The sequence below is a fragment of the Entelurus aequoreus genome, linkage group LG20 (genome assembly GCF_033978785.1).
Source record: "Entelurus aequoreus isolate RoL-2023_Sb linkage group LG20, RoL_Eaeq_v1.1, whole genome shotgun sequence".
NCBI classification, from domain to species: Eukaryota; Metazoa; Chordata; class Actinopteri; order Syngnathiformes; family Syngnathidae; genus Entelurus; species Entelurus aequoreus.
In genome coordinates this window covers 16790064-16801831 of record NC_084750.1, presented here as the reverse complement: position 1 = coordinate 16801831, position 11768 = coordinate 16790064, and the positions used below count along the sequence as shown (strand labels likewise).

Genomic DNA, 11768 nt, shown 5'->3' with positions numbered 1-11768 from the left:
AGTGCAGCCCGCGAGTTTTGAACTAATGGCGCTTGATAGCATCATACTTGCCAATCCTCTCACTTTTCCCGGGAGACTCCCGAATATCAGAGCATGATGACACTGTATTTGGCGCCCTCTACAGTCTGCCCTGACAGTGTACCTGCTCGACCACACGTAGAATGCAATTTCAGCTTGCTCACGTAAGTGATAGCAAGGCGTACTAACTCAGCAGCCACACATCTTACACTGACGGTACCAATACCCAGAATCCCATGCAGCCCTAACTCTTCCGCTCAACCAACGCACGGAGAGGGGGGGGGGGGGGGGGTTGATGTGTGGGGGGATTTGGTGGTAGCGGGTGTATAATGTAGACCGGAAGAGTTAGGGCTGCATGGGATTCTGGGTAATGGTTGTGTTGTGTTTATGTTGTGTTACGGTGGGATGTTCTCCAGAAATGTGTTTTTCATTCTTTTTTGGTGTGGGTTCACAGTGTGGCGCATATTTGTAACGTAACAATGTTAAAGTTGTTTGATACGGCTACCGTCAGTGTAAGCTGTGTGGCTGATGACTAAGTATGCTTTGCTGGCTCCTGTGTGTGCAAGTAATAACAACATGCAACATGTGGCTGGACTGGCACACTGTATGTAAATTCTATAGAGGACAATTACTGCAGTGCAATTAGGGCACGCCCTTTATTTAGTAATTAGAGTGTAAATAGGATTAATTTTTCCCTGGGAGTAATTTATGAGAGACACTGACATCCATAAATCTCCTGGGAAAATCGGGGGGGTCGGCATGTATGTAGCTGAGCCGCATCAGAGTGGTCAAGGAGCCGCATGCGGCTCCGGAGCCGCGGGTTGCCGACCCCTGGGCTATATTAAACAGCAAGGGTGAAAGCGGACATCCCTGCCGGGTCCCACGCTGGAGAGGGAAGTAAGCTGAACGGATGCCGTTAGTATGTACGGAGGCAAGCGGAGTCTCGGACAGGACTCTAACCCAAGAAATACATTTAGGATCAAAACCTAATTTCTCCATAATAAAAAATAAATAGCCCCACTCCAAAGGGTGGCTATTTTGAAGAAACTAGAATATAAAACATTTTCAGTTCTTTCACCTTTTTTTGTTAAGTACATAACTCCACATGTGTTCATTCATAGTTGTGATGTGACAATCTACAATGTAAATAGTCATGGAAACACACTGAATGAGAAGGTGTGTCCAAACGTTAGGCCTCTACTGTACATGTCGGCACGTCCTCACTGACCACGACATAGGTAGAGAAAGTGAAACTAAAACATAAGTCTTTGAGCATCCTTGCATTAATTAGACTGGCGGACGAGTTGGTTTCATTATAAAAAAAACAACTTTAATGAGCCGAGTTAAATCTGAAGATTCCTCGACTCGGACACGCTACACAAATATTTCACATACTTTTGATGAACTTTGCAAATGGGCACTCGGGAAGGTTCTGACCATCAATGCTGTCGTTCTTGACCCACACACACACACACACACACACGTCACATTTAAGTGTCCGTCCGTTCAGCCGTGACTTGAAGCGGGAGGGAGGGGCTGAGCCGCCGTGACGCCATCGAGCTGAGGGGTGGGATCTGAGGCGAGGAAAGAAGCGGTTAAAACGGCGTGGGTGGCGTCGGCCCCGAGAACCCTCGGCACGCCATGCTCACACGTGCCATTGGGCGCTCCTGAGGGTCGTGAGGCCCCAGCTGGCATGTGCCCTCCGCGGCTAGTTAAAGACTGACCTGAGGACAGAGGGAGACTGCGATGTCAGAGCGCAGCTTCACTTCCTCACACCACCAGATCGTTGGTGTCCTCACCTGAAAGCGGCGTGGTGAAGCCTTGCTGCTCCCTCTGCTGGCGAATCTTCATCTCCGCCTGCTTCAGCTGCTCCGTGTGGAAGCTCTGTCTCTCCGTCAGAAGCTGCTGGCGCTGCTGCTCCAGCTGCAAAACAAATAAGTGCTAGGAATACATGGAAGTGTTGCACACCACCTCCATCTTCAATAATAATAATTAAAGCTGCAAGCAGCGTTGGTCGGGTCCGCATTTTGGCAGGTGCTAGTCCTAGGTGTCCCAATACTTTTGTCCAGTGGTAGTCCTGAGTGAGACCTACATAGAGGTTTTTGTTTCGTGTCTCTACGATATTGGTACTGGCAGTTAGAGGAAGTTGTGTCTGTGTCTTTTTCCTAGGTGCTGCGGCACAGTGGTTGTTTTCTTTGAAGGCGCGTAAAATGAGCAACTTTAGTGCCGCGGGTCTTTGAAGGCTCGTAAAATCAAAACCGTACTATTAATCATAACGCTTTCGTCCACTTTTAGTCAGAAGGGTTCAATCTCTCTCCTGTAGTAGTTTGAAGCCGAAACGACAAACGCGCTCAGAGGAGATAACGTTTGATGTTTGGTGACCGGTTGTAACAAAAATGTTGTTTTGAAGGAGGAATAGCAAACTTCCTGTTGATTTTCGCTGAAGGATGTCAATCTAAGAAATGTAGGTCTAGGTGAGACCTACATAGAGGTATTTGTTTCATGTCTCTAAGACGTTCCTACCGGAAGTTACAAGCAGTTTTGTCTGAGTTTTCCTCTGAGGAGCAGTTTTTTCTGTTTTTTTTTTTAAATTATGTAGAGCACAATTTTGAGTTTTGGGGTTCGGTTTTTTTTTTTTAGATCTTAAATTCCAACTGTCCCAATGTGTGTGAGAAGTTTGGTGAGTTTTGAAGTATTTTAAGGGGGTCAAATTAGAGGTCAAGGACGTAAAAAGGAGTGTTTTTAGTAAATTTTTGTCTAAAATGGGAAATTGTCAACTTCCTGTTGGTTTTTGCCCGAAGATGTGAAATTATGAATTGTAGGTCTAAATGAGACCTACATACTGGTTTTTGTTTCATGTCTCTACGACCTTCCTAGTGGGAGTTAGAGTAGGTTCTCTTCCTAGGGGGCGCTAGAGCGCAATTTTGATTTTTGGGGTTTGGTTTTTGACTAAAGTGTTCTCGAAGATCTTTTGTATGTGTGTAAAAAATTTGGTGAGTTTTGAAGCTTGTTAAGGGGGTCAAAGTAGCGCGCATAGGTGCGGAATAATAATAATAGTAATAATTAAAGCTGCAAGCAGCGTTGGTCGGGTCCGCATTTTGGCAGGTGCTAGTCCTAGGTGTCCCAATACTTTTGTCCAGTGGTAGTCCTGAGTGAGACCTACATAGAGGTTTTTGTTTCGTGTCTCTACGATATTGGTACTGGGAGTTAGAGGAAGTTGTGTCTGTGTCTTTTTCCTAGGTGTCGCGGCACAGTGGTTGTTTTCTTTGAAGGCGCGTAAAATGAGCAACTTTAGTGCCGCGGGTCTTTGAAGGCTCGTAAAATGAAAACCGTACTATTAATCATAACGCTTTCGTCCACTTTTAATCAGAAGGGTTCAATCTCTCTCCTGTAGCAGTTTGAAGCCGAAACGACAAACGCGCTCAGAGGAGATAACGTTTGATGTTTGGTGACCGGTTGTAACAAAAATGTTGTTTGAAGGAGGAATAGCAAACTTCCTGTTGATTTTTGCTGAAGGATGTTAATCTATGAAATGTAGGTCTAGGTGAGACCTACATAGAGGTATTTGTTTCATGTCTCTAAGACGTTCCTACCGGAAGTTACAAGCAGTTTTGTCTCGGTTTTATTAGAGCGCGATTTTGAGTTTTGGGGTTCGGTTTTTTTTTTAGATCGCAATTTCCACCAGTCCCAATGTGTGTGAGAATTTTGGAGAGTGTATAAATATTTTAAGGGGGGGAAATTACAGCTCAAAGAGGCAAAAATGAGTGTTTTTAGTACATTTTTGTCTTGAAGGGGGATTTGCCAACTTCCTGTAGATTTTTACCCGAGGATGTTAAATTATGAAATGTAGGTCTAGGTGAGACCTACATAGAGGTATTTGTTTCATGTCTCTAAGACGTTCCTACCGGAAGTTACAAGCAGTTTTGTCTGAGTTTTCCTCTAAAAAGCAGTTTTGTCTCGGTTTTATTCAAAATTGCGCTACAGCGCAATTTTGAGTTTTGGGGTTCGGGTTTTTTTTTAGATCGCAATTTCCACCAGTCCCAATGTGTGTGAGAATTTTGGAGGGTGTATAAATATTTTAAGGGGGGAAATTACAGCTCAAAGAGGCAAAAATGAGTGTTTTTAGTACATTTTTGTCTTGAAGGGGGATTTGCCAACTTCCTGTTGATTTTTACCGAGGATGTTAAATTATGAAATGTAGGTCTAGGTGAGACCTACATAGAGGTATTTGTTTCATGTCTCTAAGACGTTCCTACCGGAAGTTACAAGCAGTTTTGTCTGAGTTTTCCTCTAAAAAGCAGTTTTGTCTCGGTTTTATTCAAAAATTGCGCTAGAGCGCAATTTGAGTTTTGGGGTTCTGTTTTTTTTTTAGATCGCAATTTCCACCAGTCCCGATGTGTGTGAGAATTTTGGAGAGTGTATAAATATTTTAAGGGGGTGAAATTACAGCTCAAAGAGGCAAAAATGAGTGTTTTTAGTACATTTTTGTCTTGAAGGGGGATTTGCCAACTTCCTGTTGATTTTTACCCGAGGATGTTAAATTATGAAATGTAGGTCTAGGTGAGACCTACATAGAGGTATTTGTTTCATGTCTCTAAGACGTTCCTACCGGAAGTTACAAGCAGTTTTGTCTGAGTTTTCCTCTAAAAAGCAGTTTTGTCTCGGTTTTATTCAAAAATTGCGCTAGAGCGCAATTTTGAGTTTTGGGTTCGGGTTTTTTTAGATCGCAATTTCCACCAGTCCCGATGTGTGTGAGAATTTTGGAGAGTGTATAAATATTTTAAGGGGGGGAAATTACAGCTCAAAGAGGCAAAAATGAGTGTTTTTAGTACATTTTTGTCTTGAAGGGGGATTTGCCAACTTCCTGTTGATGTTAAATTATGAAAGGTAGGTCTAAGTGAGACCTACATAGAGGTTTTTGTTTCATGTCTCTACGACATTCCTAGTGGGAGTTAGAGGCAGTTTACTTCCTAGGGGGCGCTAGAGAGCAGTTTTGATTTTTGGGGTTAGGTTTTTTTTTACTAAAGTGTGCTGTCACAGTTTTTCTATGTGTGTGTAAAATTTGGTGAGTTTTGAAGCATGTTAAGGGGGGCAAAGTAGTGCGCAACGGTGCGGAAGAAAGAATAAGGGAGTCCTTTGTACAGGGTACAGGCGGACCCTAATAATAATCCATTTCACTGGCTGAGTCTGATTGCAGCAATTTTGCCGCTAATGCGAGTAAATTTAGGTCAATAACCACGAATTTGGATTTGAAATGAGAAAAGCACAGCATTCACTTATATGACCCAATCCAAACAACCTTCCTTAGTCATGGCTAGGGTTGTCCCGATACCAATATTTTCGTACCGGTACCAAAATGTATTTTGATACTTTTCTAAATAAAGAGGACCACAAAAAAATAGAAATATTGGCTTTATTTGAACAAAAAATCTTAGTGTACATGAAACATATGTTTATTATTGTAATTTAGTCCTTAAATAAAATAGTGAACATACTAGACAACTTGTCTTTTAGTAGTAAGTAAACAAACAAAGACTCCTAATTAGTCTGCTGACGTATGCAGTAACATATTGTGTCATTTATACACCTATTATTTTGTACACATTATAAAGGACAAGCTGTAAAAATGGATTATTAATCCACTTGTTCATTTACTGTTAATACAGTGACCTAGTGGTTCGAGTGTCCGCCCTGAGATGGGTAGGTCGTGAGTAGAGATGTCCGATAATATCGATAAATGCTTTAAAATGTAATATCGGAAATTATCGGTATCGTTGTTTATTTTATTTATTTATTAAATCCACATAAAAAACACAAGATACACTTACAATTAGTGCACCAACCCAAAAAACCTCCCTCCCCCATTTACACTCATTCACACAAAAGGGTTGTTTCTTTCTGTTATTAATATTCTGGTTCCTACATGATATATCAATATATATCAATACAGTCTGCAAGGGATACAGTCCGTAAGCACACATGATTGTGCGTGCTGCTGCTCCACTAATAGTACTAACCTTTAACAGTTAATCTTACTCATTTTCATTAATTACTAGTTTCTATGTAACTGTTTTTATATTGTTTTACTTTGTTTTGTATTCAAGAAAATGTTTTTAATTTATTTATCTTATTTTAAAAAAAAATTTAAATGACTTTATCTTCACCATAACTGGTTGTCCAAATTAGGCATAATAATGTGTTAATTCCACGACTGTATATATCGGTATCGGTTGATATCTGTGTCGGTAATTAGAGTTGGACAATATCGGAATATCGGATACCGGCAAAAAGCCATTATCGGACATCCCTATTCGTGAGTTCAAACCCCGGCCGTGTCATACCAAAGACTATAAAAATGGGACCCATTGCCTCCCTGCTTGGCACTCAGCATCAAGGGTTGGAATTGGGGGTTAAATCACCAAAAATTATTCCCGGGCGCGGCCACCGCTGCTGCTCACTGCTCCCCTCACCTCCCAGGGGGTGATCAAGGGTGATGGGTCAAATGCAGAGAATAATTTCGCCACACCTAGTGTGTGTGTGACAATCATTGCTACTTTAACTTCAATATCTGCTTATTTTCTGTTTCAACATGTTCTATCTACACTTCTGTTAAAATGTAATAAACACTTATTCTTCTCTTCTTTGATACTTTACATTAGTTTTGGATGATACCACACATTTAGGTATCGATCCGATACCAAGTAGTTACAGGATCATACATTGGTCATATTCAAAGTCCTCATGTGTCCAGGGACGTATTTACTGAGTTTATAAACATAATATGAATTTTTTTCAAAAAGCAAAAAATATTGATGTAATCAAAGTAGTATCGACTAGATACACTATTGCACTTGGTATCATTACAGTGGATGTCAGGTGTAGATCCACCCATGGCGTTTGTTTACATTGTGACGTCGGTGAGCTATTGTATCCTCCTACGGTGTGTAGTGAAGCATGTTTACCTATTCCTCGTCCTCCAGTGATAATAATACTTGTAAGAAACTTACTTTATTTGTTTTGACAGGTACAGGTAGGCAAAGGAGACGTACTGTACTGTAAAAGCAAACCAGAGAAGAATTCTCCTAAGAACTCAAATAAATGACCTGTCAGATATCAAAACGTATTTGGGGAGAATTATTGACAATGAGAGTAACTTTTATTCATAAATGAATTTAAAAATGTTTCAGGTGTCGGGCAAATGGGCTGAGCAGTGGTTATTACTATAGACTTCACTATTTTTTTGTAAATACTGGTTTCATACAGTACAGGCCAAAAGTATGGACACACCTTCTCATTCAATGTGTTTTCTTTATTTTCATAACTATGTACATTGTAGATTGTCACATCAAAACTATGAATGAACACATGTGGAGTTATGTACTTAACAAAAAAAGAAGGTGAAATAACTGAAAACATGTTTTGTATTCTAGTTTCTTCAAAATAGCTCCGATTACTGCTTTGCACACTCTTGGCATTCTCTCCATGAGCTTCAAGCACACCTGTGAAGTGAAAACCATTTCAGGTGACTATCGAGAGAATGCCAAGAGTGTGCAAAGCAGTAATCAGAACCAAGGGTGGCTATTTTGAAGAAACTGGAATACAAAACATGTTTTCAGTTATTTCACCTTTTTCTTGTTAAGTACATAACTCCACATGTGTTCATTCATAGTTTTGATGTGACAATCTACACCAGGGGTGTCAAACTCATTTTCATTGAGGGCCACCTCGCAGTAATGGCTTATTTCAAAAAAATTAATTTACATTATGCATGCGGGTAACCTATGATTAATCGAAATGCATATGCATTTGATTATTAGATTTTTTTATGCGTAACTTGCTTTGAACACATAAATAAAGGTGACAAGCAGATATTGAACTATTTGTTTTTAACTCACAAAAATAGTTTTGCAATACAGTATATAATAATATACTTGGCATGATCACATAATATCAAAGTATGAAATGTGCATTTTTTTCCCCCCGTCTAAATTGAAAGAACGAATGCATTTAGTAAAAAAATTTCAATAAAAGTAATTTATTGAAACTAGGGATGTCCGATAATATCGGAATGCCAATAAACCTTAAAGGCACTGCCTTTGCGTGCCGGCCCAGTCACATAATATCTACGGCTTTTCACACACACAAGTGAATGCAAGGCATACTTGGTCAACAGCCATACAGGTCACACTGAGGGTAGCCGTATAAACAACTTAAACACTGTTACAAATATGCGCCACACTGTGAACCCACACCAAACAAGAATGACAAACACATTTCGGGAGAACATCCGCACCGTAACACAACAGAACAAATACCCAGAACCCCTTGCAGCACTAACTCTTCCGGGACGCTACAATATACACCCCCTACCCCGCTACCTCAACCTCCTCACGCTCTCTCAGGGAGAGCATGTCCCAAATTCCAAGCTGCCGTTTTGAGGCATGTTAAAAAAAATAATGCACTTTGTGACTTCAATAATAAACATGGCAGTGCCATGTTGGCATTTTTTTTCCATAACTTGAGCTGAGATAGGCTCCAGCACCCCCCGCGACCCCGAACGGGACAAGCGGTAGAAAATGGATGGATGGATGGAATTGATTTACTTTGGAAAACCTTGTTACATTGTTTAATGCATCCGGCGGGGCATCACAACAAAATTAGGCATAATAATGTGTTAATTCCACGACTGTATATATCGGTATCGGTTGATATCGTAATCGGTAATTAAGAGTTGGACAATATCGGTAAAAAAGCCATTGTTGGACATCTCTAATTGAAACCCATTTTTTCCAGGCTTTCGCGGTTGATCTACAATGTAAATAGTCATGAAAATAAAGACAACACATTAAATGAGGAAAAAGGTGTGTCAAAACTTTTGGCCTGTACTGTATGTATATATTGTATCTGCTGATGTCATTCTGTTCAAACAAAAAAAAAGGCAGATCCCAAATTATGTCAAAATGCAAAATATCAATGGCGATCTCCAATTAATTACAAATTATTCCTTAATATTTAATTATGAACATATTTGAACTGCATTCCTTTTGGTTGTGTCTTCTATGCACACATTCCCACAGCCACATCCAGTAAGCCCTGACTTATTGTTTGTTAAATGGTCTGGCTGCTAAATATTCATTAGAAATGCCAAAAAAAACTGTTTACAACTTTCTAAATCTAAACATAAATACCCTCATAGTCTCCTTTACAAGCCGCAAAGTCAAAGCGCGACATGGCGAGGGACGACTGCGTTCCAATACTCACCAGGCTGCTTATTAAAGCGCGAACCGGGGCCACAAACAATATTCCTGGTGCATGGTTCACTCACCGCCTCTTTCTCGCGGTCCATGATGGTCTCCAGCTCCTCAAAATGCCGCAGTTTGATCTCCAGCTTCTTCATCTGGGTCTCCACCAGCAGCGCCACCAGAGACTTCACCTTTCGCTCTTCCACCGCCGCCAAATGCTGCGTGAGGGGAGCGGGGACAATGTTAGGCACCGACGTGGCCCCGGGAAATGAGAAAAGCGAAGGAGATAAGATTAAAATGGGTGTGACAAATCAAATGTAACTGAATAATGAACTCAGTGTGGGGAAGGAAAGCAACAACAATAATAACTAGATGAGGCAATTCCTGAAGGAATTGTGTGTGAATGCTCCAATGCTGAAGTTGAACTGAAATCCTGGAATTTTTTTTCGAATTGTCGAAGTCGAGCTCACCATTTTCCAAACAGGCGGAATATTTAGAAGTTGGAACAGTTTGAATCAGATGAAAAATGTGGGAGTTGTGGAACTTTGAAGAATGTTCCATTGATTTCAATGGGAATTTCCCCCCCAAAATTGGGAATTTCAGGAAAAGCGGGAACTTTTGAAAATGGTAAAAAACTTGAATGTTCTGAATGGTTAGTAATAATAATAGATTTTTTTTTGTAAAAAGAACTTTACAACCTCAAAGTGCTACAGTGTATTAAAATAAATAAAAAGATAATAAAAATAAAAACTAGGACAGCCTAATAGCTAGAATGAGTATGCATATATTTTTAAAAAAAAGGCTTTTTTAAAAAGAAGGGTTTTTAAGCCTTTTTTAAAAACATCCACAGTCTGTGGTGCCCTCAGGTGGTCAGGGAGAGCGTTCCACAGACTGGGAGCGGCGGAGCAGAAAGCCCGGTCTCCCATTGTTCGTCGCTTTGTCCTCAGAGGTTGGAGGAGGTTAGCCTGTCCGGAGCGGAGGTGTCGTGTGGAGCAGTGGTCCCCAACCTTTTTGTAGCTGCGGACCGGTCAACGCTTGAAAATGTGTCCCACGGACCGGTGGTGGTGGTGGTGGGGGGTGGGGGGGGTATTTAAAAAAAAATTTTTTTTTTTTTTTTACATAAATTAATACAATCATGTGTGCTTACGGACTGTATCCCTGCAAACTGTATTGATCTATATTGATATATAATGTATATATTGTGTTTTTTATGTTGATTTCATTAAAAAAAAAATATATATATATATATATATATTTTTTTTTTTTTTTTTAATTTATTTATTTTTTTTATTTCTTGTGCGGCCCGGTACCAATCGGTCCGCGGACCGGTAGCGGGCCGCGGCCCGGTGGTTGGGGACCACTGGTGTGGAGGATTTGAGGGTGAGCAGTTCTTTGAGGTAGAGGGGGGCATTGGTGGGTTAGTAGGGAGACTTTGTATTCAATCCTGAGTGGAACAGGAAGCCAGTGAAGGGATTTGAGAATTGGTGTGATATGGTCGTATTTCCGCACACCAATTGTGTTGGTGTTGGAATTTTTCAAATCGGTCAAGAAATGTTGAAGTAGTAACATGTTGAATTGAGAAATGGCATTAAGGAATTCCTGGAATTTCGGGAAAACGAGGAATTTTTCCAGTTCAAAAACAACTTTTTGTCCTAATTAAGAGGAATGTTTTGATGGTGGAACGGTTGAAATCTGTGGAAAAATGTGGAAGGGCTAGACGCCAGAAAAAATGGGTGGAAATAGGGCTTTGGAAAACCAGGAATTCTGGAAAATCCTGGAATTTATTTTAACTTGGAATAAGAGTTGTTTGAATTTCCAGGATGGTGAAATGTGTTGAAGGTGGAATGGTTTGAATCGGTTACAAAATGTGGAAATGGTGGAAGTTTGAAAAAATGGCCAATTCATTTTGAATGGGGAAAAATGTCCCGGAAAACCTGGAATTCTGGGAAATCTGGGAATTTTTGGAATTTGTCATGGGAAAGCCTGCGATTCCCGAATAGGCTGGACACTTTGAAGTTGGAAGGGTTTGAAACGGGTGAAAAATTTGGACGGAAGAGCGCGCCAAAATCTGGAGAAGAAGAAGAAGTTGAATAATAAATAGATTAATTTTGGTGTAGAAAAACATGTGTGAATGTTTTGGAGCATTCACACAATAATATGATTCTTACACTTGCCCTGGTGTGTTATCCACTGGGTTCTTCATTGTTTTCTGTCACGCTCCCCACATTTTTTAAGAGCCCCTCCCCCAATATAAATACAATGAAGAAACATGCATTGTTGCAGCTCCATGATTTATGGGGTCATGCAATGGGCGTTTGCGAGATGAGCGGGTGTGACCCCGGTGTTGGGAGACACGGGATCAGGGTCATAGGCCATATAGGCAAATGCTAAGGGCGCCGTCCATCAGGGGGCGCCACGCCAGTGCCACAAATGTTGGAGAAAAAAAAAAAAAGTTGGTACTATTATTTCTAAATACAAAAAATAATCCCACGTTAATTAAAATGCAAA

General features: G+C 40.6%; 1 protein-coding gene across 1 annotated transcript; it reads right to left on the bottom strand.

The window, feature by feature from the left end:
* Positions 1–1276: 1276 nt before the first annotated feature.
* On the bottom strand, positions 1277–11636 carry LOC133636405 (SWI/SNF complex subunit SMARCC1-like). Its single transcript, XM_062030396.1, has 5 exons — positions 11598–11636; positions 9344–9478; positions 1818–1941; positions 1668–1742; positions 1277–1592 (listed from the first exon to the last, which is right to left on the bottom strand). Exons 1-5 carry the CDS (start codon positions 11634–11636, stop codon positions 1525–1527), a joined length of 441 nt encoding a protein of 146 aa, XP_061886380.1. The 3' UTR covers positions 1277–1524.
* Between the last annotated feature and the right edge of the window lie 132 nt (positions 11637–11768).

Bases quoted from the DNA above. Each gene is read 5' to 3' on its own strand.
- LOC133636405 (XM_062030396.1), bottom strand. From the start codon at position 11,636: ATGGCCTATGACCCTGATCCCGTGTCTCCCAACACCGGG. The intron at 9,479-11,597 runs GTCACACCCGCT...CCCCTCACGCAG, and splicing joins CCGTGTCTCCCAACACCGGG to CATTTGGCGGCGGTGGAAGA. The intron at 1,593-1,667 runs GTGAGCATGGCG...TCCTCGCCTCAG, and splicing joins AGGAGCGCCCAATGGCACGT to ATCCCACCCCTCAGCTCGAT.